At 40.0% G+C, this 27,871-nt stretch overlaps 2 protein-coding genes across 3 annotated transcripts in view; one reads left to right on the top strand and one right to left on the bottom strand.

Moving 5' to 3' along the window:
* The window catches only part of FAM227B (family with sequence similarity 227 member B), a 167,792-nt gene that overhangs the window by 60,336 nt on the left and 79,585 nt on the right, over window positions 1–27,871 (bottom strand). The window lies entirely within an intron of this gene.
* The window catches only part of FGF7 (fibroblast growth factor 7), a 62,877-nt gene continuing 49,448 nt past the window's right edge, over window positions 14,443–27,871 (top strand). Inside the window, exons 1-2 of one of the 2 annotated variants that reach the window (XM_006278160.3) lie at window positions 14,443–14,658; window positions 15,220–15,797. In XM_006278160.3, the coding sequence (XP_006278222.1) occupies window positions 15,512–15,797 (286 nt within the window). In that variant the 5' untranslated portion in view covers window positions 14,443–14,658; window positions 15,220–15,511. Of the gene's footprint in view, window positions 14,659–15,204; window positions 15,798–27,871 lie in introns of both variants that reach the window. The other variant, XM_019477755.2, reaches the window with a different exon arrangement.

Raw genomic sequence — 27,871 nt, 5'->3', positions numbered from 1 at the left:
TGGGACTGGGGCAACTTTTTTATTAGTGTAAAATGAAATTAAGACAGCTCAAGTGTAAGTAATGGAGCTCTCTATCATTTGTTGGCTATTATTTTATCCACTGGGTCATTTCTTTCTGCCAGATTATTTTTCCATATCCTTTATTTGTGTATGTAGCATTTTTTGGACTAAATTAGTTAACTGTCCAATATGGAAGCATTCCATCTTTTAATTTTAATGCCAGCTACAGTGCTTGGACCATAGAAAGCACATTGACATATTCTGTTATAAGCAGTATAATTTGTACACAAAACTCCGATATCAAGGCAGGTATAGCCACATTAGGAAAACCCAAAAACAACAGAATGTAAAATAAAGTGTGCAGAACAATTTATTTTTGGGGATCAAACTATTTGATCTTTTTACTTTGCAGTTAAGTGCTTTAATCCAGTAATTTATTCATTTGCTACATTTACCACTGTAAATTATCAAGCCTAATTTATAGAAAACATTTTGCCATTAATTTAATGTTCAATTAATTATGCATATCTCTCTTAATTCAAATAATACTCATTTATCATCCAAAATGCTAATAGTTTCAACATTTCACAAAGTATTGATCAATGGGTACTTTCTATAGTGGAGCTGAATTTTTGTTTCAAATTCCATCCTGTTCTAAAAATTCATGTAACTGGATGTTATACAGTTAGCCAAATATTAGTAAAGGTCTTATTTCAGGTCCTGCCTAAAGTGAAATACAAAATATGTGGGCATGTCCACACATGCAGGCACATGCGCCTGCAGCAGGTCAAATAGGAGCAACACAAATTTGTGCCGGAGATTTTTGCCTCAGCACACGTGCCTGAACTTGCACTTTGGTGTGGGACAAATTGTGCCATCTGGGGCAAACTGACTCTGCCCAGCTCCTCCAAGATCTACAGCCAGGGGGAGCTGAAGGCTGGGACCAGCACTTGTGCTGCCCCAGCAGTATAAAATGCTGCCCTGGTGAGCTCCTGGCCAGTTGACATATGGGGACACTAGCCCCCTGTGCCAGCTAGACTGCTGCAGCAGCCCTAACCTAGAATGGCCCCTGCACCCTCTACACACTGTAGCAGTGTGGCAGCAGGGGCTGCTGCCTGGCTGTGACCTGCTGCCACCTGAGACAGCATCTGCCTCCTTGGATCTGCAGCCCCATGTCTGCACATGTACCTGGACAGGGACCACACGACCACCTGGGCTGTGGCATGGTCACTGCAGCAGAGCCATCTGCACCTCTGGGCCAGCTGCCAGTGGGTTGTGGCTGCACAGCTGGCCTTTGTGTGGCACTGCTGCCATGTGTGCCACCTCCCTCCCCCCACCATCTGGGCAGCTATCACTTGGAAGATGTTCTCAGTGTGGTGGCCTGTTGTCAACTGTCAAAGCATGTTCTCCTGGCCCCAAATGGTCAGGAGGTCAGCCACCTCATCTGCCCTTCAGCTGGGTCTTGGATACCAGTTCTGAGCAGGCTCCTCTGTCTGGGTCCTGCCACTTGCCTCACTAGCAGGAATCCTGGTGTTCCCTATTTAAAAACTGCAAATTCTCTGATAAAAAATCCCAAATTCACTCTTAAAATACCCCAAAATCCATGTTCTTCCACAATTAAAACAAAATACCACTATACATACGTACACACACACACATATACACAGAGAGAGAGAGAGAGAGAGAGAGATCAGCTGGGCAATGTTTTAGTGATACACTTACAATTTTAAAGCAATTTGGAAACCTACCAATGCCTCTATCACCATAAGATAAATTCTAAATATCTATGCTTTGATGCTTGCTTTTAGTTTTCTTATCATAGAAAAAACTGAGCTCCCCCTGACTCCTTCACTAACCAGAATGTGGGGACAGCTGCCCCTGTAGCCACAGCTCCTGCCAGCAGGTCTCATCCTATCTGGCAGCTGGCCACGCTGGGGGTGTGATGGGCAGATGTGAGGTTTGCAGGAGGGGGTGGGAAGAGGATATGGGTGGGTATAGGAGGATGTGGGGGTGCTATGGGGTGTGTGGGTGAATGTGGGGTGTGCGGGGGATGTGGGATTTGGGTGGGGCTGCCACATACCCTCCCCCCCTGCAGCACACAGTCCCTGGCACTGGCAGCAGCAGCCAGCTGGGCCATCAGAGCCCTGGCTCACTTGCAGGCACAGCCCCATGGCCACGCATTGCCGCCTGACTCTTATGGAGAATGGGCCCAGCTTGGCTCACCTCATTAGATTGCCTTTGGACAGGAGCCACAGGTGGTGGCAGGAGCTGTCCTGGTCCTGTTTCAAGGCATGTTAGTGGGGCGGGCCGGGCAAGGCTGGGCCCATTCTCCATGCACAGACCGCAGGTGAGGCAGCGCTGCAGTAGGCATAGCCAAGAGCTGTGCGCTACAGAGAGTAGCGGGGTGCAGTGCCCCCCCCCAACAGTCCCATAAACCCCACACCCACCTACACACCCTGCATCCCCCCCACACCCTCCACCACTCCACACACACCCCAGATCTCCCCCACACCTTCAACCCCCCCCCCCAGAAATCACACAGCCCCCTCCCCCCCTACTCCCAGTCCCTGCTTACCTGGCACAGTGCCCAAGGCCAGATTACACTGCAGCCTTGCCCCACTTCTGTTTGCCCCACATGCTAATGCAGTGTGCTCGGGGAGCACGAGCACCATAGAGATGCTCTGGCCAGATGCCAGAGCATCTCTAGAGGATCCAGGCTCGGCTGGCCTCCGGGCATGTTGCAGAACCGTGCCCTGCGTGGTTTTTTTCCCAGGTGTTGATTTTTTAGACCTGGATTTCCAGGTATCAAATTTAGAGCCTGCACTGCAAATATGCAGCACAGGGAACATTTTTTTGTTCTTAGCGTGCCTCCTGAGGCATCTCAAACTGGTTTGAGAGGCTGCAACAGGCACATGCACGCTTGTCTAGACGCACCCTATGGGAGTAATTTAAAAGAATCACTAACATGTCCACTCTTTCTTTTATACCATTTTGGCATTCGTTTGTTCTGAGTATTTATATTAGCTTTACTGTCAAGTCTGCACAAACAAGCCACTTACCAGAAAGACTGGCTAAATTTCAAAGCCTGTGACATTTGTGAACAACAAATCATAAAAAAGTAATCAGTGTTAAAACCTAAGATGAAATTCTTTACCCACTGAAATAAATGAGAATTTCACCAAAGTTCATAGGAGTCAGGATTTCATCCATTATATTGAATAGGCAAAGCCATAATTTATCTTAATATTATACCACATACTGACATTTTTAAAGCATTGTAGCATGTGCACGTCTTTAATAAACTAAACAAAGGGTCATATAATATTTACAAATCTAAAACAAAATATTTCCATAAATGAATCATGTCCTTTTACCATTTTCTACATATGACTCAGGAATAGTGTATATACATTAACATGTTGATTTTATATGGACTAATATGACTAAGGATTTCCAGACAAAACTATTATATTTATATTGGAATTGAGACACTCCTTTGAATACATTTAAAATTATTATTAAGAGAGATAAAGAACAAACAAGCCATCTAATCCACCGTATCTGTCCCCATATACCTTTGTGCCATAGAGGGTTTAATCCTCAACTAAATAGGCAAATTGCCACATAATTCTGGTATATAGTTTTGCAGCCTGATTTAAAGATTATTATTTGAACATAATCTCACACATACACACAAAGAACAATAGGGCTCAATAAAGTCAAGGACTCATACCTTAGCAGATAGCAGAATGAAGCTTGCCTATGCAATATTTCTTTGGGCCACGTCCACGAAAATCATGATACAATTATATGACGTACTATTTTTCTCCAATATTAGAGGAGGATGAGACACATTCTCAGTGGGTTTTTTAGACGTTCGTTCACACAATAATGAGAATCAGGTATCTTGTATTCCACTCCAGGCTATGATTTAATTGGCAAACATTCTTAAGCCCCAATTGTGAACCCTGCTCTGTTTTAACCTAGTTCTGTTATAAACTATCTCAGTTTTATTTCCTCATCCCAGTTATGTTTTCCATGACTACCTGCTTCCTAGTTTCCATTTTTCCTGCTTTCTTAATCCAGTCCCCTTGCTGAATCATTTCCATTTCTTCGTCCCTCCGACCTACTATTTTGCACTCTCTCTTTCCCCCAATTATGGCTTCTATTCTCTACCTCAAGTCACAGACTTCATACCCATTGGTTCTCAGGCCCATTTATCAATTCTGGGCTCATTGTTCAATCTCAGTTTTTTCTCACACCTAGATCTTTGTTTCCAGACTCCACCCCTCAACACCCTCAGTCCCTGTCACCTTGGTTCTCTAGTCTAGTCTCCTTACCCTGTCATTTCCAATTGCTCCCCTCCCCTCAGCTGCTCATCTAATCTCTGTTTCATCACCGCTAAGTGGCATCCATTCCCACACCAGATTCAGTCTTCTTGCCCAGCCAGCCAGTTCTTGCTCTAATGCACTGTCATTGGAGCTTCTCAAAGAAAACACGGACAAACCAGCTTATTTTTTCACTCTCATTCTCAGAAATAGGTGAACTGCTATATCTGATAGCTGAAAAAGAAAACCAGCATGGTTTCCTCTGCTGAATTTCAGCTAAATTATAGGCAATTGAAAATAGGGTCTTATAATGGGAAGTTTTAGGCAACCTTAATAGTAGGTCAAGATACCAGTCCTACCCTAAATGTGGTCCTAGGGCAAAAGAAATGGAGAGGAGATTAGCATATGGCATGGGGGGGAGGGGCAGGGGGATGATGATCTGAGGAAGTAGGAGTAGGAAAGTTTATTTCCTAGTTTATTTCAAGTTGCCCATCAGTTGTGAGATCTTGATATGGAGGGGCTGCTGGCAGTGACACAGGTGGTAGAAATATTCTGGTGTCAGACAGAAGTACAGCTCCCCACTGTAACTGAAAATGCTTTGGAGGAAGTGGTCTGAGTTGCAATGATCCCCTGGACTAAACAGAAGTTCGCTGTTGGTTCCAGGGAGGAGTGGAATCTAGCTGCCAGCCTGCAGCCAGTTTCCCCTAGCAATGACCCCTCCTCTCTCCCAGCTTGTCCCTGTTTCAGAATGGGAAGGGGGAAAGGAAGGAGAGGGAACTCATTCTAGGGGTTCTCCAGTCAGTGATGGATGATGGGATGAGTGTTTTTGAGCCCCCCCCCCTGCAAGCTCCAATAAACTGTCCACCCTCCACTAGAGGCTGAAAACCCCCCAGACAGAAGTCCCTCCACTCCCTCCCTTCCCCCCTCCCACTCTGAAAACAGCTCGAAGCTGGCAGGCAGCACAGACAGAAGTTACAGAAGACACTCTGTTTTGAAACGTCTTCATCTGACACCTCATGCAATGAGATTTCAGATTTTTGCTTGATTGGCCGTTTTTGAAGCTGTCTGCAGCTGTGCACTTGTGTTTGGTCATGGCTATAGGCCGTTTTCTGTGGCCAGATCAGAGGAAAATTATCACTTTTCTCTGTGCCCTCCATTAGACCATTTTTCCTTGCCAAATAGCTCCTTATTGCAATTCTTACTCTGCTACTTATGAACAGATATGACAAAGGGCTCTAATGATTAGATTCAAAGATTATGAGTAATTGGCTTGTTACTACACAGATACACTTGCCCAGTTAAGATGCTAGATATTCACATGCAATTATATGTAGAATAGGAAAACAGTTCATGGCAGTATTTTTTAAACTAGTACTAATCCCAGGACATCATTCTCCCATTGTACTCGGCCTTGGTGAGGCTGCAGCTGGAGTACTGCATCCAGTTTTGGACTCCACAATTCAAAAAGTATGTGGAGTAGCTTGAGAGAGTGCAGAGGAGAGCTATGCTCATGATAAGAGGTCAGGAAAACAGACCTTATGATGACAGGCTGAGAGCCATGGGACTCTTCAGCCTGGAAATGCACAGGCTCAGGGGCGATCTGGTGGCCACCTATAAGTTTATCAGGGGTGTTCACCAGGATCTGGGGGAACGTTTGTTCACCAGAGCACCCCAAGGGATGACGAGATCAAACGGTCACAAACTCCTCTGCGACTGATTCAGGCTGGACATAAGAACTTCTTTACTGTCTGAGCCCCCAAAGTTTGGAATAGACTGCTGCCGGAGGTGCTTCTAGCACCCACTCTGAATGCCTTCAAGACACATTTGAATGTTTATCCTGCTGGGATCCTATGAGCCCTGCTGATTTCCTGCCCCTGGGTAGGGGGCTGGACTCGATGATCCTCTGGGGGGGTCCCTTCCAGCCCGAATGTCTATGAAGTCTATGAAATCTTAAATATAGAGAAAAGCATGCTGCAGAATCACCCATCTGAAGTCTGCCCTGAGACAGGCCCCAGTTAGAAGGAACACAATACAATTTAAGATTAAGAGACTAACAGACAGACAAGCTAATGATGGGTATTTTATTATTATGGTAACAGGTCTTCATCCTTGCTTTAAACCTTGGTAAATATATATATATTTATGTTAAAAGACTTCTAGTAACCATATAATGCTTCACTTATGTGAAGATAGAAAGTTATAAAAATGGTTATTTGCTTGGACATTTAAAAACAAATGTGATAGAAAACAACTTGTACATAATATTGTTTCATATCTGGAGGTTGTTTCTATTTCTGTAAGCCTTTTGGATAGGGTGGGATAAAAATCTAAATAATAACATCATTTAAAAAGAGGTGGCATTCAATTTTTGCCTAGCTGTATTTAGAGGAATATAGATTTCATCTGAAGATATACTTTCCATATTTATCATTACTGACTTAGCTAAATGTTAATCATTACAAATTCATGAAAATACTTGTTTTGTTGTATTGTTTTTTAAAGGTATATTTCAGCAGAGCTCTAGGAATATTTTGCAACAAAGTCTTATACAAACATTGGTGTTTAGTAGATGCTGTTTTCTAACTTAAACATTAAATTGTGTTGCACATAACAGAAATAACCACCCAAAGAAATAAAAGCTATTTATTGACCCAGGGGGTTGGGGGAGGGGAGTAGTGAAAAAAAATAGAAGGATCTGTGCTACTGGACCAATAGCCACTGTGCTTAGGCATCATGTTACACTTTTGCCTTTCCCACAAAACGAAAGAAAAATACTTTGCTTCAAATAATTCAGGGCATAAAGAACAGGACACATTCATCAGACAGATTATTGACTATGAATTATTCCATGAGATCTACTAGCATTACACCCAATTCCAGTTTTCCTGTAGGTTTAAATTAGTCCAATATGAATAAAATGTAGCTATTCACAGAAGCAAGTACATAGAGATGAGTAAGGCTTTTGGTTTTATATTTTCTATAAATATTGTTCCAATGTTTTACAATTAAATCAAATCCTATCAACCTTCAAAAACATGACCCACACAAGTTTCCCAGCAGAAAGAAACTACTCTCATAATCAGGCAGGGGAGGGAATCATAACTATATCTACATATTTTTTAATTTGTCCAGTATAATAGCATCTAGCTCATAACCAAAGAATATTCAGACAAAAATGTCATATTCCTCAGCTCTCCATTATTTATATCACTTTGTTAATGGGTTCATTTTGGTTTCCCTTTAAAAGAAAGGCTGTCAGATCATTTAAAGCTGTTTTATTGAGGAACAAGCTGCTCTAAGAATGAATTCTTCATTGTATCCTATAGGTGACAAGACTCAAGTTTATCCTGACTTTTTATGATTGATAACTGATGTGGGAGTGGGGCATCTAACTCAGAGAATGCCCAGTTCCTATGTGCTGAACATTTTGCTTTTGACTATTAGCTATATTTCAGCTCTGGCAGCAGAATGCTAATCTCCAAGGCCAGGTATAGACATGACACTTTTACTGGTATAAGTAACAGGAAACTGGTCTATATTAGGCCTGTTTGAAGCGGCTAGTATTCACTTCGCATTTGAATTCAGCCGATTCGGGGGTACAGTGATTCAATTCGGTAATTTGAATCACTGACCCGAATCAATTCGGCTGAACCTGATTCGGAGATTCAGCTGCTGCTGAATCAGCCGAATCTCTGAATCACACAGGCACCAACCCCCTCCTGCTCTCCCAGCCCCACCTGCCCCAGCTCCAGACACTTTGAAAAAAAAGTGCTGCACGGGGGGCTCTGTCAGAAGCCCCCCCACCAGCTCCCCCATCCGCCCCATGGCTGCCCCACCCGCCCCAGCTCCGGCCCTTAAAAAAAACAAAACAAAAAACCCCCAAAACTCAGGACTCACTGGCTCCTGCCCAGTGCGGGGTGATCCCCACTGCTCTGCACCATGTGGGGGGCTCTGCACAAGACTCCAGAAGCCCCGAGGCTGCTGCAGTAGCCAGTGAATCTGGGGGGGGTTGTTTTTTTTTTCTTAAGAGGATGGGGCAGGTGGGGCAGCCATCAGGGGGGCTGGGGGAGCAGGTTTACCAGCTCGGAGTCCAGTTCCAGCTCCCTGCTGCAGTGGGCAGGGACTGCCTGAATCACCAAAGCTCTCCGAATCTTTTCTGAATCAGTTTGGAGAGCTTTGAATTGATTTGGACCTTTTAATTGGTCCCCTGATTCGATTTGGATTTGGAGATTCGGCCACCGAATCAGACCAAATCAAATCAGCACTGGAAGCTTTGCACAGCCCTAGTCTATATCTGTAACTCAATAGAAGTTTGGTGCACACAGACTGATTTATAATTTGCAGAACCCAATCTAAGGGCATCTTTATATGTGGTCTGGTGATAGGAGGGTGGCACTTTAATTAGAGCAGCTCTAGTATCTGCTCTAATTCAAGCACTTGCAATGTTTTGTGTACAGTATTCAGCATCCCTGACTTCAAAATGATGGCAGGAGTGCTTTAACTAAAGCTTATTTGACGAGGCTGCTAGAGTGTGCTAATTATCATGCTCCAACAGACTCAGTTAATCAAGTCTGCTCCCTGCAAGTGTACAAGCATCCTAAGAGTTGATCCCCGCCACCTAAGGGCGAATGTGTATTCTGTTTGCTACCAATCTAAACTACGCTGCTTACAGAAAACCACGTAAATTAGATCAAGTCCACCTCGGGATTTTTGAATGTCTGTACCTAGCTCAAGACAGACAGGCTCCCTCCCAAAGAAGGTTCTAAAGCAGATAGGGTACGGGATGGGGATCCACTGAAGAATGCAGAGCACCAAAGTGATGTGCTCTTGCTAGTTTATATTGCCTAAGAGTTAGGTCACTTCAAGGTGGAGCAAAAGAAGCTTCAACATGCTGCAGCAGTTCAGCTTTGGGGTGAAGAAGGCACAGTTTGCCAAGGCTAAGTCTGCATTTGAAAAGAATGGATATTATGTATCTCTTAAAAGATAAACGGTCTAACTTGCTGTTTGGATTTCTGTTACTTCAATTAGAGACATGGATACCAATGGCATTACTGGCAACATAACAGCTGCCCTTCTTTTCCAGTATTTTCATTTCAGTATTTGTACTGTGGCAACTCTGTAGACAGCATTTGCATTTTAGAGACAATTACTCACCTATTCACACTGCAGGGGTTCATATATAGATCACTGTAAGGGGAGCAGGCCTAAGGAGTTATTATGGGATAGAATTACTGTATGTAATGTTTAAATCTTTCCATAGTGTAATGCTGCCAAGTTATCACAATTTGCTGATGCATTTCTTTAAATAAAATCCTGCAAAGGAAAGGAGCATAGCATTGGCAATGTTATAGGGGAAATTTGGGAGGTTGCTGCTTTGCACCATGAAAAAAAAACTTGCCTGTGATTTGTTTTACAAAAATCTAGACATGTGTCTTTGCAGGAGGATGAAAGGCAGAAATGCTAGCCAAGCCAATTAGATGATCTTCCCTGAAAATAGAGTAAGCTAGTTTAGAAGAATAGATTTTTCCTAATTTATACAGAAAGTGGGTCACATTATCCTGTTTGTGAAAGAAAACCTGGCTCTCGCAAGCAGGTCAAGAAAGTGTGCTTTCATTACGAAATATACAATAAGGCTTGCTTTCTGGTTTTAAGTTTCATTGTATATTTAAAATGTGCTTAAGGCAAACTACAGCTAGTCTGTTTTGAAAAAGGTTGTTACATGTGGGCAAAGTGAGGAGGAGACAAGGGGTTTGCGGCTGCCAGCCATTTTAAAGTAACTCATTGTTCACTTATTACATTTACTGTTAATGCCTTATTTAAATTGTTTTTTAATTACTTTAAATGTAAGCTTTCATAAAGATCATACCTTAAGCAACACTAACAAAGACAATACTATACCACATAGTTTAGAGAGCTCAGGAAGAGGCATGCAGAAGGTCTCTGGCTGGTGCACATACAGCTCTCTGAAACTGAGAAAAGTCACATACAATTGCTATTGCCTACAGAAGCAGCAAAATATTTTAAAATATTTATATCTGCATCATATTGTGAGATGCACAACACAGGTTAGGTTTTGTTTTTGACTATCTGCATCATGTGACACAACTGGACACCACAGAAGCTATCATTTTTAATTCAAACTGGGAAATGGAATTACTGAGAGCCTGTTGGCATAAATGCAAGTGAAACAAGCCCTTCTAATCTGAGCTGCTGATGAGAATGGGAGCCAAATGTTGGAAAGACACAGACCAAGCTAAGGGCACTTTTACATGTGCTCCGGGGGTGAGGAATTGCTTTAATTAAAGTGCCACAGTGTCTCGTGTATCAGCATCCCCACACTTTAAAACGGCAGCACGTGCATTCGAACTAAAGCTCATTGAACAAGCTTTAGTTCAAGCACCCCTGCTGCCATTTTGACATGCAGGGATGCTGACACACAAGATGGGGAAGGCTGCTGGAGCACAGAAATTGCCACACTCTAGCAGACTTAATTGAGTTTGCTCCAATGTGCTGTAATTACAGTGCATCAGAGCAGTCTCCAAGCTCGTGTACAGGCAGGGCCATCCCGGGGGGAGGGCAAATCGGGGCAACTGCCTTGGGCCCCATGCTTTGGGGGGCCCTGCGGAGATGGGCAGAGTGACCACGGTGACTCTGCACTGCTGCCGGCTTCATGTCCAGCTGCTTGGCACCCCCACCCCCTCCGCTGCTGAATCTGCTGTGTCTGGCCACTCAGCCCCCCCCACCCCCTCCCCCCCACCGCTGAATCTGCTGCTGGCTTCCTTGCACCTGGGGGCAGGGCCCCGCACAGGCTGATTTGCCCCAGGCCTTGCACCCTGCTCTGGTCATCTCTGTGTACTGGCACCCTAGGAGACCAGACCTTTCAAAGGTGAACTGTAACAAAAGCCAGTTGCCAATGAGTCCAGTGGAGTGACTATGTTTCAAAAGGCACGTTACTTGAGACATTCCAGGAAGAAGGCAAGGCAGGGTGACACCTTAGAGCATCTACACAGATGCTCTGGGGTGGGGGGGAGGGTGTTTTTACTAGAACCCAAGAGGTGCTCTAATTAAAATGCCTGAAGTGCCTTGTGTATTCAGAGTCCTACATTTCAAAATGGTGGTGGGTAGGCTTTAACTAAAGCTTGCTCAATGAGCCTTAGTTGAAGCACCCCCAGCACCATTTCGAAATGAAGGGATGCTGAATACACAAGATGTGTCCAATTAGAACACTTCAGCAGACTCTATTGTCTTGGCTCTGACATGTTGTAATCAGAACACATCAGAGCACATGTAAAAGCGCCCTTAGAGACTAACTAGTTCAGAAGCATACAAAAACTTTCATAGGTGACAGCATCTGACAAAATAGGTTGTTGCCTAAAAAAGCTAATGCCTCTGAACTAATTAGTCTCTAAGGTGCTACCCTGCCCTATTTTCTGCCTGACTTCAAACTAACAGGGCTAACTACCTCTCTCAGACATTCCAGAACAGGAGAAGTGCGTATGAATGGGTCTCCCCTGAAGGCATCAAAAACTTAGGTTGGGTATTTGACCCAGCAGATCTTTCAACAGCTCTGTTAGGTTGAAGTGTACCATGAACTAAGCTTCAGGGCCCTTTCCTGAACTTCACTGTGGGCACAGAAGGTTAAAAGAACGTCACGCTATCCTATTTTCACATACCCCTACAATACAGATATGTAGGGTGATGAATGGCATTTTGCATCCTATATATTCTTTTCCATAATGCAGCCCAGATCTGCATGTCACATCCAAATGGATCTAATGTGGATCTAATATTCTGCCACAAGTTGCCATTGCATCCTCATGCTGATACAACTATTAGAATTTAGAAAAATAATCTTTTAAAAGAGGTAATCATGAAGGAAAATACGTGAATTTGCATGTAAATCATTGTTGTTTTAAGTATAGTTACCATATTTCCAGTTTCAAAAAAGAGGATACCTGTTGGGGGAAGGGGGTATAGGCTTGTGGGGGGTGGGGGCAGTGATATGCTCGTGCCCTGCCCCTGCCCCTCACTCCCAAGGCACAGCTCTACCCCAGCCCTGCTATTGCCCCTCACTCCTGACCCACAGTACCCAGCCCCTCAAATCATGGTGGTGCTCCTCAATCCCAACCTGCAGCCACACTCCATCCCTGCTGATACCCCTCACTTCTGACCTGTAGCCCCCTGCCCCCCTCACTCCTGCCCCACAGCCCCATGCCCATCCAGTCCTGCTGCCCACACAGCTCCCTGATGCCCCCAAAGAGTCCCCTCCCCCCCTCCCCCTTCCTCCCTCACCTCCCTGCCCTGCTGCAGCCCCAGTGCTGGCAGGCACCCATGCATGTGCACCCACTCATATACATACATACATGCTCACACACACACATGCACGCATACACACATGACTTACATGCCTGCAGCTGCCAGGGCCTGCGCACAGACCCACATGATGTCCCCACTCCAAGCCCCAAGCAGCTCCTTGCTAGGGCGCGCCAGAAAGTGCCAGGAAAGCAGAGGCAGAGCAAAATACTGGACATTTGCTGATATTTAAAAAAAACACCCAAGCAGAGATGGTAGGACCCAAAAAGAGGATGTGTCTGGGAAACCCTGGACAGATGGTAATCCTATTTTAAGAAAGCAATTATAGTAAACTTGTATTTTTGAGGTCCTAACCTCCACAGGATTAGAATCTTAAATAAGGAAAAGGGAGTAACATGGGGAGTGCTCTAAGACAGCTTTGAGGGCAAGAGGCACAAGCACCTGGACAGGACAAGGGATTTTTTTTATGTGTAGGATAAAAGGAAGGACTGAGTGAAACAAGTCCCAGATGTCACATGCTTTTGACTGATACTCACTTGGGCTGTTCCAATGTAAAACCATCATCCACCTTTAACGACACCCACCTAACTTTAAGGAATCTTTGCTGCCTCAACTGTTCTGTCCCTACAAATTAAAGAAAGTATGTATTTTCCATTTCTACTAGGGAAGATGGAACCAGGTTAAAGATTACATTAACAGTTAACTACATTACTATATTATTTTCAGAGAATTACAAGTAAATAATTCTATTTTTCATGTAGGACAGTTTAGTTACATGCCTGTTTACTATAAAGTTACATAGGTCTTTCTATAAGAACAGAGTGCATATTAGAATAAAGCCACTTCAGTTCTGTATTCTTTACTGAGAACAAGAATTTTGATACCTTTTATAATTGTAGAATATTGTCAACATTCTCTATAATATTATTTTAGAAGTAAAATGGAACAGAGACGTTGGGCAGAAGACTGACAGCACAAGCTAAAAATGAACTTAATGGAAGATAAAATGGAAGTTACTTAGCTGTTATATTACTTTCCCCAAGATCTGAGCTTGAAAATCATCCATTACAGAACATGTTTAACATAGGTAATATATAGACCACTGCAACTTTCAATACTCATTCTGAAATTTCCAGAAAAGATTCATTGAGAATAACAGGGAATCTCATTCCCTAACACATTTTCTCTGGATTCTGAAAATTTTTAATTTGAATACTTGGTTTAAAATATCTGATTGGCCAGTTAAAGAGGAATCTTACTGATTTTGTATGTAACAGTTTTGCCTTCACACATCTTTTTTACAAACATGCTTTACAATCCACAACTGCTACAATGGACTCAATCTGTATTAGACAATACACCTGAATATTTCAGATCTCTATTAGGAAAGACAAAAAGCCGTGTACATATCTATCATGAAGGAGACTTGTTGGAAAAATGAGACGTGCACGCGCGCCTGTGTGTGTGTGTGAGAGCGTGTGCGTGAGAGAGAGAGAGAGGGCGTTGTAGGGGGAGGTTAGAACAGAAAAATACTGAACTTAAATAAAAAACTAGAAATGATTTGTTTTGTTTTAACAGACATGAAAAGCTTTTGTCCAAAAATGTTGAAATACATTTCTAGAAAGTAGGTATTTACTTGGAAACTGAAAGCATAAACTATGTTCATAGCTCCCTCTGATGACCATTGGATACTACACAACCAGAGTCTCCTTTTATTTTTGTTCATGCATTCAACTGACAGCTGACTGGTTAAATTCTAATTGCTTCCAAGTGAGGTCAGCAAAGGTATTTATCGAAAAGGACTGAACAACAGGCTCAACACACACATGCATGCGCATGCATAAGCACATACACACACCCCATCTCTCTCGCATGTTGATTTATGGAAACAATTATAATTCTAGTGGAATCTTTCTGAGCTGAGTAAGTTTGTAGCTACAGTAAAGAGACTCATGCTGCAAAAAGCAGAAAACAGAAATGGAATACTTGTGTATCCAGATATTATCAGCAGGAACAAGTAAGTTATCAGTCCTTTAAAAGGAAAGCTATCATTTCTAACAGCTATTAGCTTTTTCTGTCTTCTTGATTTATACGTTAGAAGTAATTTTCTTGAAGTTAAAATCTCTTAGTAACTGAACTATCTATGTATAAAAATATACAGTCTGTCCTGACTTTTAAACTAGTGAAATGTGGGCACTTCTCTACAAAGAATGGAGCTAACAACAAGGTATAGACATGAATGAATCAAAAGTATCAGAGGTACAATAGCATTTTAACATGTGTGAGTTTAACAGCTCAGTTGAATCAACAGATTTTTTTAAAGCATTCTTACTGACCTGCAGACAATTTAGGTATAGGCAGGTAAAATGTATGCAGATGTAAAAAACTTCTTATAAAAGTTATATAGTATGTATGCTTGTGTAATTTCTTAAAGAAATTAGATTAATAGTGTCATGCTCTGTTAAGCTAAATGGCTTGTTGCTACACTTATCTGGCATTTTATAGTCTCACACACATTTAACAATTGACAACACAAGATTTATACATACTGCTTTTCTCACAGATCTTTTACTTTCAGTGGAAGCAGCAAATTCAAGTAGTACAGAAAGTCACATCAACCAAGGTTTTTATTACCTGCTTCTTTAAAGGATATCCCGACTGAAAAGATACTTAAGGAGTTATCCTGTTTCAACATCAGTAACTTTTAAGGAATAAGGATCAAAATTCTTGAAGAGGGAGATATCTTATTTAAATCAATCTACACAACTTCCAGTAAAGACAGAAGGCAGGTCAATGAACTAGAAGCAACAAACTACTTGAGATTTAATTTTCATTATGTTTTTCATGAACACCCAGAACACTGCACTATAATGCACAAATGGATACTGACATGGATCCTGCCAATTTTGCTCTACAGATTATACTTTTACATTATCTTTCTAATGGGCACTATATCTTTAGCTTGCAATGACATGACTCCAGAGCAAATGGCTACAAATGTGAACTGTTCCAGCCCTGAGAGACATACCAGAAGCTATGATTATATGGAAGGGGGGGATGTGAGAGTGAGAAGACTTTTTTGTCGAACACAATGGTATATGAGGATTGATGAAAGAGGCAAAATTAAGGGGACACGAGAAGCAAACAACAACTACAGTAAGTAATACATCCGCTTCTGCAATTTAAATGGAAACTTTCCAAAATTTAAGTATTACCTGCTCTTATCCCTTTGCTTACAATATTTTCACAAGAATGTCATATATTCTAGTGACCATTCTATTAGACAAGTTTTCCAATTAATCATACAGCAGGACATTTGGTACTGATTTTGAAATGCGTCACTTTAAATAATATGTTGTAGATCTGCTAATGTATTGGTTACAGCTGGTAACTATTAGCAAACAGAGAACCTTTTTTAACATGTGAATTAAGGTTGTAAGTATGAAAAAGTATAACCACAAACTTTGCTCATAAAGTACTTATGAAATATTAGACCACATTTATGTAGTACAAACTACCTAGAAGTTTGGTGTGTTTGAGTTAACAATTAAAACATACGCAATACTAGAAAGTTCAGTGGAAAGAATTATGTAAACTGCCTTGCAAAACCATTCACATAATTTGCCAAGTCAGGAACAAAATCTGTTATAGCTTCTGCAGCTCACTATTACTATGATGATGATGGTAAAGACATAGTCTCTTTCACTTCCAAAGAGATTACTCACACAGAGAGGGTGGAAATGTACCATTTTGCAAAGCTGTATCAAGTAGAATTTTAGCATTGGCCAAAGATATTAATCTTGATGCAGGTATAAAAAGTCATATTACTTTTGCTAATTTGACTTCCTCTGTCACTGTAATGGTACTGTAAATTTATTCAAACATAATATCTACTTTTCAGAAAAACAAACTCTTGTACAATTTCTGTAAGACAATGAAAAATAGTATCTTCCAGTATAAAACAAAACACTAAGGAACAAATAAGCAAAAAATTATTACTATTTCAGAGGTCAGAGATAGGTTGTCAAATGAAAGAACAAATATCTGTCCTGTGATACCCTTACATGTTGATATAAAATTTGCAACATAAATCATAAAGATTTTATGTAACAGCTGCAAAAATCAAAGTAAAAGGAATGGTAATATGATTAGTCATTTTCATTTGATTTTTTTCTTCATAATAAATTCTTGCCATTCTTTTCAAATGCTATGCTATTGTGCCAGGAATAGCACGTTTTACTGTTTTACCTCATGATTATAATGTTTGGCATCTTATGCAGCTGGAGTTTTCTCGATACATTTTACTGATTCTTTTAAAAACCATTTATATCAGCCTCCTTTGTTTCTACAATTAATTACATAATGCACAACCATATTATTTTAAATGGCAAATCAGTTTAATGGCTGACACACAAATATAAAGATTTTTATTTCATCCTCATTCAGGCAGACTGCCATTGATTTTCAATGGGATATTGAAACAGTAAGGACCACATGACTGTAGTCTAAAAAACAGTTCCTTCTCCACTGATATTAATGACAAAATTCTAGGCTTCAATGGGGCCAGCATTCACCCTAAAATGTTTAAATGTTTTTTCCCCTGTGTTTTTTAAAGGCATGTGTTTATTAATGTTGCAGTCTTGTAACTTTGTTTGTTTGATCTAGTACTTGCTTGTATACAAAACCTCCAGAAGAGTTTGTATAATTAAACCCTATGGGATGCTGTGGATTTGCTTTTTATGATTTCATGATGTTTAACCAATCAGTTGGCTTGCAATTTAATATTTCAGATTCAAGTAAAGGACCTTAATCTGTGATTCTTATTGTTGTAGCATATTACTTTCTACAGATTTACTCTCTCATGATTTCATGACTAATATCAATTAGATCTTCAGGTAAATGTAGCATATTTATCTCTGAAAATTTTCCCTGAAATGCAAATGTCTTAATATTTGATGAAGGGTTACATTTAACTGAAAAATATGAAGGAAAAATGTTAAACCATTAAAACTACCAAAACATGCTGCTGACTGGTTAACATTTATACTTTTACGTTCAGCTTAAACTCAGATTTATTTTTCTTCGATACCTGTTACATTTCAAAAAGAAAAGTGCAGCGTCAATGTTTTATCTACATCAGGTGTACTGTAAGGAAATCTCTGCCACATTCATTGCAGAAATAAGTTAGTAGTCTCTCAGTACATTAAACATGGTTCACTTGCTAATTTATCTTTTATATACTAGGATATCATTAATTGAGTACTTTTGTTGGATAAGCAGAATAGAAAGATAAGGGAAACATTCCTTGAACAACGACGGTGGTTGTATTTTCTGGGAACCCCACAAATTAAATTAGAATGAGCTCATCATTTATTTAAAACAGGTGTGTACAGTTTGGGGTTGGGTTTTTTTGGCATACCTTCAATTTAAATTAAAATGAAAGACCCGTTCTAAATGTATGTTTGTTGCCCTATAGTATACATATTTCTAAGCTATGTTCAGATGATACAAAAAAAAAAAAGATTGGAGTAATGTACTTTTCCCAAAGTCATTGAACCAAGGAGAACCCAATTCCTACTTTTATCCTAAACTCTTTAAAAATGTAAATTAGAATAATATTTATTACCAAACTGGATAAATCTTCAAGCATAAATTCACACCTCTCTGTCCTGCGACTTACTACTTTATAATGCTTGAGGCTGGAAGTGATAAACCAAAGCATCCTCTCATGAGATCACTCCAACTGAGTCACAGATAAATCAACCACTTTACCTTCTGTGTCTGTCACTATTTCAAATGCTGCTTTGAAAAATGTCTTCATATCCGGTGCTGCCAGCCTCACTCCATAATGTCAAAACAACGCAAAAGTAATTAGGGTAATCTCTACATCTACCTTTTCCCATAAGAAATGGAGGTGCTGATATAGAAACACTGCAGTATTCTATACTCTGAATGTAATTCATAATCTTAGGTGGATCCTGTCAAGGTGACAGATTTAAAAGAGGAATCAGCACTCCTTCCCCTGGTGGTTCACTGACTGAATGGTGAAATATTCAAATGTAAGCAGGGAAATTCACATTGTTAATATTTTAAGTTAATTTCATATTGAATAAAGATGCCAGACGGACACTTTTACAGGCAGAAATTGCTAGTTCATCCACAGACCATGTATTGCATAACATGGACAATAGGCAAAGTAAGTTGCCTCACAACTGGGGATCTCTAGAGAATGAGATAACACCATGAGGCTAAACTGGAAACTTGAGAAGAGCCACAATGCACATTTCTTCTCGTGTTAGTCAAGGTTAAGGATGTAAAATACAAACTGTAAGGAGCAATAAAAGAACAGGGTCAGATTTATTTTTTTCTCTTCTTTGTATTTTAAACTTCTCTACCAAGACACAGAATAAGGTCACAATAATGTAACACTAAAAAAAAGCAGTAAACAAAATAAACAGAACTTTAATTATGTTTCAATGCACAATTAATCTTATTAATTGCATGTTACTTGGAGTTACATGGCTAAATACTGAATCAAGTTCTTAAAATAATAATCAGTATTCAGTTCTCATTATTCAAAGTTCACTTTTTTTTTTTTTTAAGTGTAAACAATGTAGCTCTTCTTAGTCCAAGAAATGGCAAGGTACCAGAATTTAACTTACTCTTCATTTCTTCTGTACAAGAGAAACAAATTCCTGAACCTTGCCCTATGCCAGTTAATACTTACATAGGTACCAGAAGAATGTACCTATGTAAGTATTAACATTGTATGTACACAAAATCAACAGCTTTAAAGAAATCTTTAAAAATGAAAAGGTATCGACAGATTGTGGAACCTAGGTTTTGTTTTTTGGAACAGGACCGTTGTATTAAGCATCTTGGTACCTGCCTTCCAAGATCCCTTTTTGGGCATAAAGCTGAAAATTTGAATCAACTTTGTACATCAGAGGATCGTATGCTCTTCCACTAGCCAAAGAAAATCACTCTATACATGACAGGCATAACTCGACTCATCAGCCTCAAAACTGAAATAGGGTGAAGGTCAAAAACCTCCCACTGAGGCTAAATACAGATAGTCAAAAAGCCAGAGGCTGAATTGATTCAATCTTTACAGGTTAGTCTAAGCTGCACAGATTGAACTGATAAGCAAGTGAACAGACATTCACTTTTGATTCCAGAAATGCAGGCATGTGACTGCAGTGGCCCAGGCCAGAAGCCAGGGGGCACTAGAGCATGCCTCACTGCTTGGCTGGAGCAGACAGCTTGGGCCAAAGCTAGCTCACCCACTCTGCGAGGGAGGGTTTGTGGGGGGAGGTGCAAAGCATCCTGGGATGCTGAAGGACTGTAAATTAACTTGAATATGGAGGAGATCTGGGACACAGATGCAATAAACCAATTTAACTTAAATCAGTTAAGCCTGATACTATATTCATCCAGGTTTCTCTTAAACTGGTTTCAGCCATTTTGAAAGAGGTTTATGTGCACTGAATTTCTGTTGTGTTACAGATTTTTAACAGATTTCTGATCACTTATACCACCTTATGTGTAATTTCTGCCCCTAGACTGAGAGACTAAATGCAGGATAGAGATACACCTTACAAACAAATTAAATTAGAGATGCATAAGCTTTTGTGATTCTAAAGGTCAATTCATCAGATGCTGTAAAAGGACATCCACAGAGCAGTGTGAGATTATAGTAAGAATTAAGTAAAAGATGTGAAATAGAAACGTCAATAGTATAGTTTTGTATAGTTCAGAATCTATTTTGCTTTTGGCACCTATTTACTGAATCGTGCTTAAGTATAAGCTGCTCGCACTTCCAAAGCAAAAACACCAATAGTTCAGCTTCATTTAAAAGTGCCCTTATTGACAAAACAACGAGGTATTCCTCTCTCAGCAGGCAGTGATCAGGGATGGACCTTTTAGTGATACATCTCCACATTTTTTGCAAATTTGGTCTTCCTTTCTTAATGCTTGAGCTTCCTTCAGTTCAGCTCTAAATACAAGAGTCTTGCAGATTTATTAGATTTTGTACAGAAAAGAGTAGAAGCCAAAAAACAGAGCTTATGTTGATTCAACGTAAGAGGATTTACAACAAGGATTGGACTTTCCATGCTCTGTTGCCCCTGGAATCTCATTTTAAAGACATCAAAGGGATTTTGGTTATTGTGAAAGCCTTACAGAACCTTGACTCTTAACTGTCTTAAAAAAATGTATGTGAGTTTTAGATATGAATCTCCACTATGGTTTTTGTTTTTAGATATGAACCACCACTATGTTTTTTGTTTCATATCTGACTTAAACCCAGAAAGTGCCTATTTCTCTTGATTTAAGTTTGAATGGAGCCCAAAAATCTTATATCGAAAGATAAAACAGCAAGATTTTTGCAGAAGACATAAGCACACTCTTGTGAGACTTCTACTGTTTTGGCCAACATTTCGTAAGAACTTTCCATAAGATTCCAGCATCATTAAATGATTTGTCCAGATTCAAACTCAAACCTAAACTCTAGGTTTTAGCCCATTCCAAATTTGGTTCCTACTGTACTGGTCTATTTCTAAATTAAATTAAATGTTTAAAATGTTATGTATGTAACAGGAAGCCAATTGGAAAGATGATAGTGATTTCAGCGTGAACATAACAGAATTGAAAAATTCCATTAAAAATCTCATATAAAAAAACTGGAAATAGTAATTAATGCTAAGAATGAAAACTTATGTTTGATTAGGTTCCAGCAAATGTGATACAGAGATTCAAAGGGCTAAATTATTTTGTAATACCACCCACTACCCTTTAGATGTATCCTAAACTTAGTATAGAAAAGACATGAAGGATGATCTGTAGTACAAGAACTGAATGATTGGATACATTTTACGTTGCTACTTTAATATTTTGCTTTAAAACATTTATAATAAGACTCTGTAACTTAAAGTAGTTTTCCTTAAAATCCATAGCCTCGCCACAGAATAAAGTTTACTGTTAATCAAAAATGTAAAATCTGACTTCACAAACTTCAAAATGTTATTTTCATTTTTAAATTATTTTCATTTAAAATATTACCCAAAATATTAAAGCATATTTTATATTTATTGGAAATATTTCTCATAAATAAAAAAATAGATTAAATGGGATAAAAATGTCATCTTTTGATAAAAAAAATTATAAAGTGTAAATAAACCTTGATTAGCTGTAGTGATCCTAAGAGAAATGGAAGAAAATTGTCCCAAGCATCCCATATCTCTTATTTTCCAATCTGGCTGAACAAACAACTCTTTAAAAATGTAATGTGTATTGAAGATTATTTATACAATTTAAATTATGGCTCAGCAATAAGGCCTATTGAAAATTCTCCTCTTCCTCTATTTCCTTTACTTTTTCCCTGTGAAAGAAAAACCTGGAAATAAAAAACCACCCTTTTAAAATAGGTCTTTGCAATTATTACGTTTTCAAATCTCTGTAGAACTCATCATGATTTATTTAGTAATGATATATGCTTTTTCCCTTACAATATTTTATGTTATATTTGTCTTAAACTGTTATATGATAATTGTATTTTTCTTATTAAACATGTATATTGTACAAAGGTATGGAAGGATTAATTCCTATATCTAAATATTGGAAAGGATATTTCAAAGATGGGAGGGTCAGCATCCATTGGCATATTTGTCTTAACAGGTATATAGAAAATTCACAGTTCCTGATGACTATGTACCTGATTAAGTTTAATACAAAATGAAGTACATCATACCTAGATGGGAAATCCAGTCTTAGTTTTGCAAAGTTTTGTATGTCTGAGTATCAGAGATAAATGAAAAATAAACTCTAATTTGAGTTTGCTTCACACTTGGACTCCAAATGTCATTTCTGCAATTGATAACACTAGAAAACTATTCCATATATTCCACAATACTTGGAAATTCAGCCAGTCATGGCATATAGACACCAATTCTCTCTTGAGAGTTCGGGTACCACTAAGCAGTCCTACTTCCAAGCAGATCTAGTCACTTGATTATTCTGTCTTCCTGGGTAACCCCCAATTACTGAAAGGCTATTATTGCAGTAGTTAATAGATTCCTCCTCCATCCTCCCAAACTTATATGCCCAAACAACATGGAGGCATAGTCAGCAAAAAGCATTGCAGATTGGGTCCCATATCCAATTCTTCCCTGGGGACTATTAGCATCTGGTGCAAGATACAAGAGTCTCTAGCTTGCTTTGAGATACAAAATGTGTGTTCAGCAGCCCCAGAATCAGTCATTAAAGACTTGGAAGGATCTAGGATTTCAGAAAGGGGTATGGAGAACTGGTGCCTCCTGAGTCAGGCGGGGCACTTGCCCCCCAGTGGCCAGGTCAGGGACTGGGTGTGTTCCCCCGCGGCCGATCCCCCCCACCAGTCATATGCACTCATCTGGAAGTACTAGCGGCACTTCTCCTGGCGCCTCTACTCCCCGGACAGGGAGGTTGCTTGGTCCTCCTAAGTATCCCATGCCAGCCCACATTAGACTGCAGGGGACCTAGGCATCTGCAACTGCAAGGAACTCAAGCTACACAAGTGAGCTACACTGTTGAAATGGCGTATGACCATGCCACTGCACCCCTCTTGGATTCACCCCCCGATTAAAGGCATGGGACTAGCTGACTCTTCTACTATCTTGAAAAAATAGTTTTATCCCCATCGGATTAAGGACCGAACTCCACTACTTTATGTGTGCCATGGTATTTAGCACCTGTTTGAAGAGGATGTAAATACTCCCTAACCAGAATGGTAGCACTTCATACTCACTTTGTTTTTATATATATATGACTGCAACAAGCAGCAAGAGAGTGGAGAAACAAGCTTAGGACACAGTACCACGAACAAGTTACTATGAGGTTAAAGGGAGGTGGAATTACTCTGGGAATCAGCTGGTTCCTGGTAACTAACCAGGTATACACTATGATTCTTACTATAATTTCAATTGGAAAGAATGACACCTTCTTGTTTTCTACTGCACTGCTTGAATTTTTTAAAGACACATTTTGAGATCTGTAGGGTCTTATACAACTCAGTCAAGTGAACCATGTGATTTTTTTGTCTTAGTGTTGTGGAGTATCCCAGGCATCTTTAGATATGTTATCCAATTCTCTGTGATGGAAGACACATCATTGCATGGTCTACTTTGAAAAATTATCCTCATCCCAGCAGAATTAGTGTGGGAATATGAAGGCCATTACTTTCTTTGGATAGTGCTTTGCTTTTCCTGCATAACTGCCTCTCTATCATTGTATTTGGTAACTGTTCCTCAATTGTCTTTTGACCTTTGATTTTATTCTTCATTTTGAATTATGGGCATGGGCAGATGGTAATGTCACATGAATTTGCTAGTGCACAATAATTTATAAAATTAATTACACCAAAGATAACAAGGAAAAAATTGAGATTCCTATGCCAAGAGTACAAGAGAGGTTAACAATAATAGCTGCTGTATTGTCATACTTTAAGTTTCATAACACATTACATCATTTGCATGAATGGAAAAAATTCTTTGTAACAATTGGTGTTGAAAAGTTGGAAATAGACATTCACAGATGTGGCTGACAACTGCACGCACAACACTTGAACAAACTGTAAAAATACTATGTAATCAATATAACTTTATTATTATTATGCATTTAAAAAAATGTAAAACAAAGAACAAAATGAAGATTAATTTACCATGAATTTTATTCATGTAATTCTCGCATGCTACTTACTAAATGAACCTAAAAATCATAGGATTTATTAGAGGGCTAAAATATTCCAAACACTTGAGTCCAGGTGGTCAGCTATGCTTGCTAGTTCCACTGAGCATCTGCCCCTATTTATCTTGGGGATATGTAATAGTTTAAATTATAAATTATAATAAATGATATTAAAGAAAGTGTGGCAAGCAAGTTAAATTTATCACTCACAACATTCTAATAAAAAAATCAACTGGCGTAGTTCCTCAGCTCAGCGACTCAGTTCTGTTTAATTTCTGTAGTTGTTTCTATAAATGATGATGATTCTTTTTAACTAAACATAGACTGCAACCATGCTGACTATAACAGAATCTTTAAATTTTGTTCTAATATTGTCTGCTGACAGAAATAGCACAGATCATGTTTACACCGACTGTACTGGACAATTTACCAGTGATTTACCACTGCAGTTTTCCTGGTTTCTGTCACTGGCTCAATTGTTATCAGTACATACTAGGCCATAAGTTTGGATTTAATTTATGGTAATTGGCACTTCATTTGGAAGTGGAAAGTGGAAATAGCTCCTGGATTTTCATTTGACCTTACAAATATAAAAAATGATCCTAGAAAAATAAGCAATTTAAAATTGGATTTATTTTTTTCTATGGTTTAAAAGAATATGGGGATTGTTAAGTATGCATAATCCTCTATTGGGAATTTGACACTGCCGTCTAGAAACAACAGGTTGTCATACAAAAGAATCTAGGCACTCCACATTCCATGCTTTCTTTCTTTCTTAAATAGATTGTCATCCAACACAATTCATGGTCAAGATGTTAACAAATCAATGTTGAAATATAAATAAATCAAACCAGAAGTGTAAACAACAAGGATCACTTCCACAACCCCTGTAACCACAAAAACTTCTGCTTCAGAGGCAGTGACAATAAACTACTCCCTTTACCCCATTCACTTTAATTCAAACATTATTTGGGTAGAGATTAGTTAGGATTTTGGAGAAGAAAAAAAATGTCCTGGCATTGCTACTTCAGCTTTTAAAACATTTTTGTAGAGGATTTTTTAACACATATGCTTGATTCGTTTCCATATCTTCCCACTAGTAGACCATCTTGCTTAGTTTTAAATATATTAATAAACACAGGGAGATGCTGTAGACCCAGCACTGCTTCTTCCCCACCACAGTTACCTGCACTGTTCATAGAACCACACAAGATAACATGCTCGCACACTAGAGAAAACAAAGTAGTACACTGGCGAAAATGTATTAAATAGTTGTTTGGTCAGATTTTAGGATTATATTTATGGATTTGATTTTTTTTTCAATGTAAAGGGATTTAAGGATTTAACTTTTAGGGCACTTTTATCATTTAAACAATGATAATATTCACTCCAGTGAGAAAATCTAAAGGAAAACCTTCCTTCCATCCTCACCTTCACTTTAAGGTTATGTGGGGAAACTGTCAATGAAGGAGCCCTAGAACAATGAATCTTCATTCTCTAGTGCTTCAGCTGGGGTCTTCACAATGGCTTCATCTAGGAAGGGTGATAGGGTCAGGGCCAGGGGTCTGTGATAACTTAGTCTCTGTGGATGAAGTGAGTTTCATTCCTGTCAAGTACTCCAAACACTACTATTAATATAATTCATTTGCATGACTGTTAATTGTTTTACATTACCGCAGTGCTTAGAAGCTCTTGTCAGGAGCCCATTGTGCCAACTATCATACAAATATTGGAAGAAAAAGATAATCCCTGAGCCAAAGAGTTTAATTTACTGACTACTAAGATTACTTCCAGCAATGGATCAATTATTAGGGAGAAAAGTGCTCCAAATACAAGTATTATTAGCCAGCTACAACTTCAAAGCACTATTTTCAAACTGAATTATGACAGAATCCATTCTTCTGAAGAGAGATTGCATCTAATGGAGAAAAATGGATTTAAGGATCCTAAAAAAGAATAATCCTGGCTAAATTATTCCTCCATAATTTAAAAAAACACAAAACAAAAAACAATCTCAGGTTGTAACATCTATTATAGGCAAGCTCTTGCTGAATGGATAGTATAATAGTTGCTACTTTCATCTACATCATCAGATAAGCACTAAGTAACTTAAATGATAAATAACAGGTGTGGGCAATTATTTCAGCTGGAGGGCCAATTAATGAGTTTTGGCGAGTGGTCGAGGGCCACACACACAAGCTATTTCAGAAGATCTCATTTTAATAAATTGTAGATAAAAAACAAATCATATACTCAAAATCAAATATCTTTTGTAACATATTTTAACATTATTTTTTAAATCGTTCTTTTCCTGATTTATGATTTTTTTTGAGTAGCATATATAGAGGCAATTGCATAATAGCTCAAAATAAAAATGTACTTTTATATGGGGGGTGTATTTAAGGGGGGTGAGTGTGTGGTGGGTGTGGGGAGCTGCTTGTGTGCTAAATCCTAGGAGCTGAATGAAGGTGGAGGGAGGGAAGGATAGAGGGAGAGAAGGGAGGGGAGAGGATGCATGCACCAGAGGTGGGGTGTTGGTGCAGGTGTGGTTGCCCACCCCAAAGCATGTTGCTGTCTTCACAGCAATCCACATCTGGGCAAACCTCTCCCACTCTAGGCAGCTGGTGCTGTGCTCCCACCCGCACCTGCCCCACACTCACCGACTGCACTGCCCCCAGTGATCATGCACAGATTCCTGGTGGGGCTGCTCCTGATCCAGCTGCAGCCAGACTGCTGCTCAGCTGCCCCCACCTCCAGTAGCTGCTCATTTTGCCCCTGTTGTGCTGCTCTGTGGGGACACATGCCAAGCAGCAGATGCCCAGCAGGTCAGGGAGAAGCTGCAGCTGGGTGGCTCCTGTCCCAGTATGCACGGCTCCAGCTCCAGGCCACTTTCCACCCACTTGGATACCTGCAGGTGGCTGCCCATCATGCTGGGCAACTGAGTGAGTGAGAAGCCGGGACCTAGAGTTGAAGCTGTAGCTTGAGTCCCATGTGCTGAGGCAGGAGCTGCTCAGCTGCAGCTTCTCCCCAACCTGGCTGGCCAGGTGGTACCTGGCATGCATCCCCACAGCTTCCCTGCATTACCTGGTGCCCAAAACAGTGCAACAGTGGTGCAGCAGAGGCAGGAGAAGGAGGAGCCACTGGAGGCAGGGGGAGCCAAGCAGTACCTGGTCAGCTTCAGCCACACTGGGAGCAGCTGGAAGGCTGTGTATGCTGGCTGGGGCTAGCATCATGCAGTAGATGGGCATGGGGCAGGTGCAGGTGGGACAACAGTGCAGGCTGTCCTGGGTGGAAGCAGGCAGGGCTCTGCCCTATGTGGAGTGCTGTGGGGGGAGCCGCAGGTTGGATACAATCAATTGGTGGGCACCCGCCTGGGCCATATTCAGTCAATTGGTGGGCTGGATCTGGCCTTTAGGCCATATTTTGCCCACACCTGATAGAGAAAATACCTTGCATATTAAAAAGTAAAAAGATGAGAATAAAATATAATAAACTCCCCTCTGTTCTCA

Source organism: Alligator mississippiensis, chromosome 11 (assembly GCF_030867095.1).
Source record: "Alligator mississippiensis isolate rAllMis1 chromosome 11, rAllMis1, whole genome shotgun sequence".
Classification (NCBI taxonomy): domain Eukaryota; kingdom Metazoa; phylum Chordata; order Crocodylia; family Alligatoridae; genus Alligator; species Alligator mississippiensis.
The sequence above is the reverse complement of the archived record's forward strand: the minus strand, read 5'-3'. Positions and strand labels throughout refer to the sequence as shown.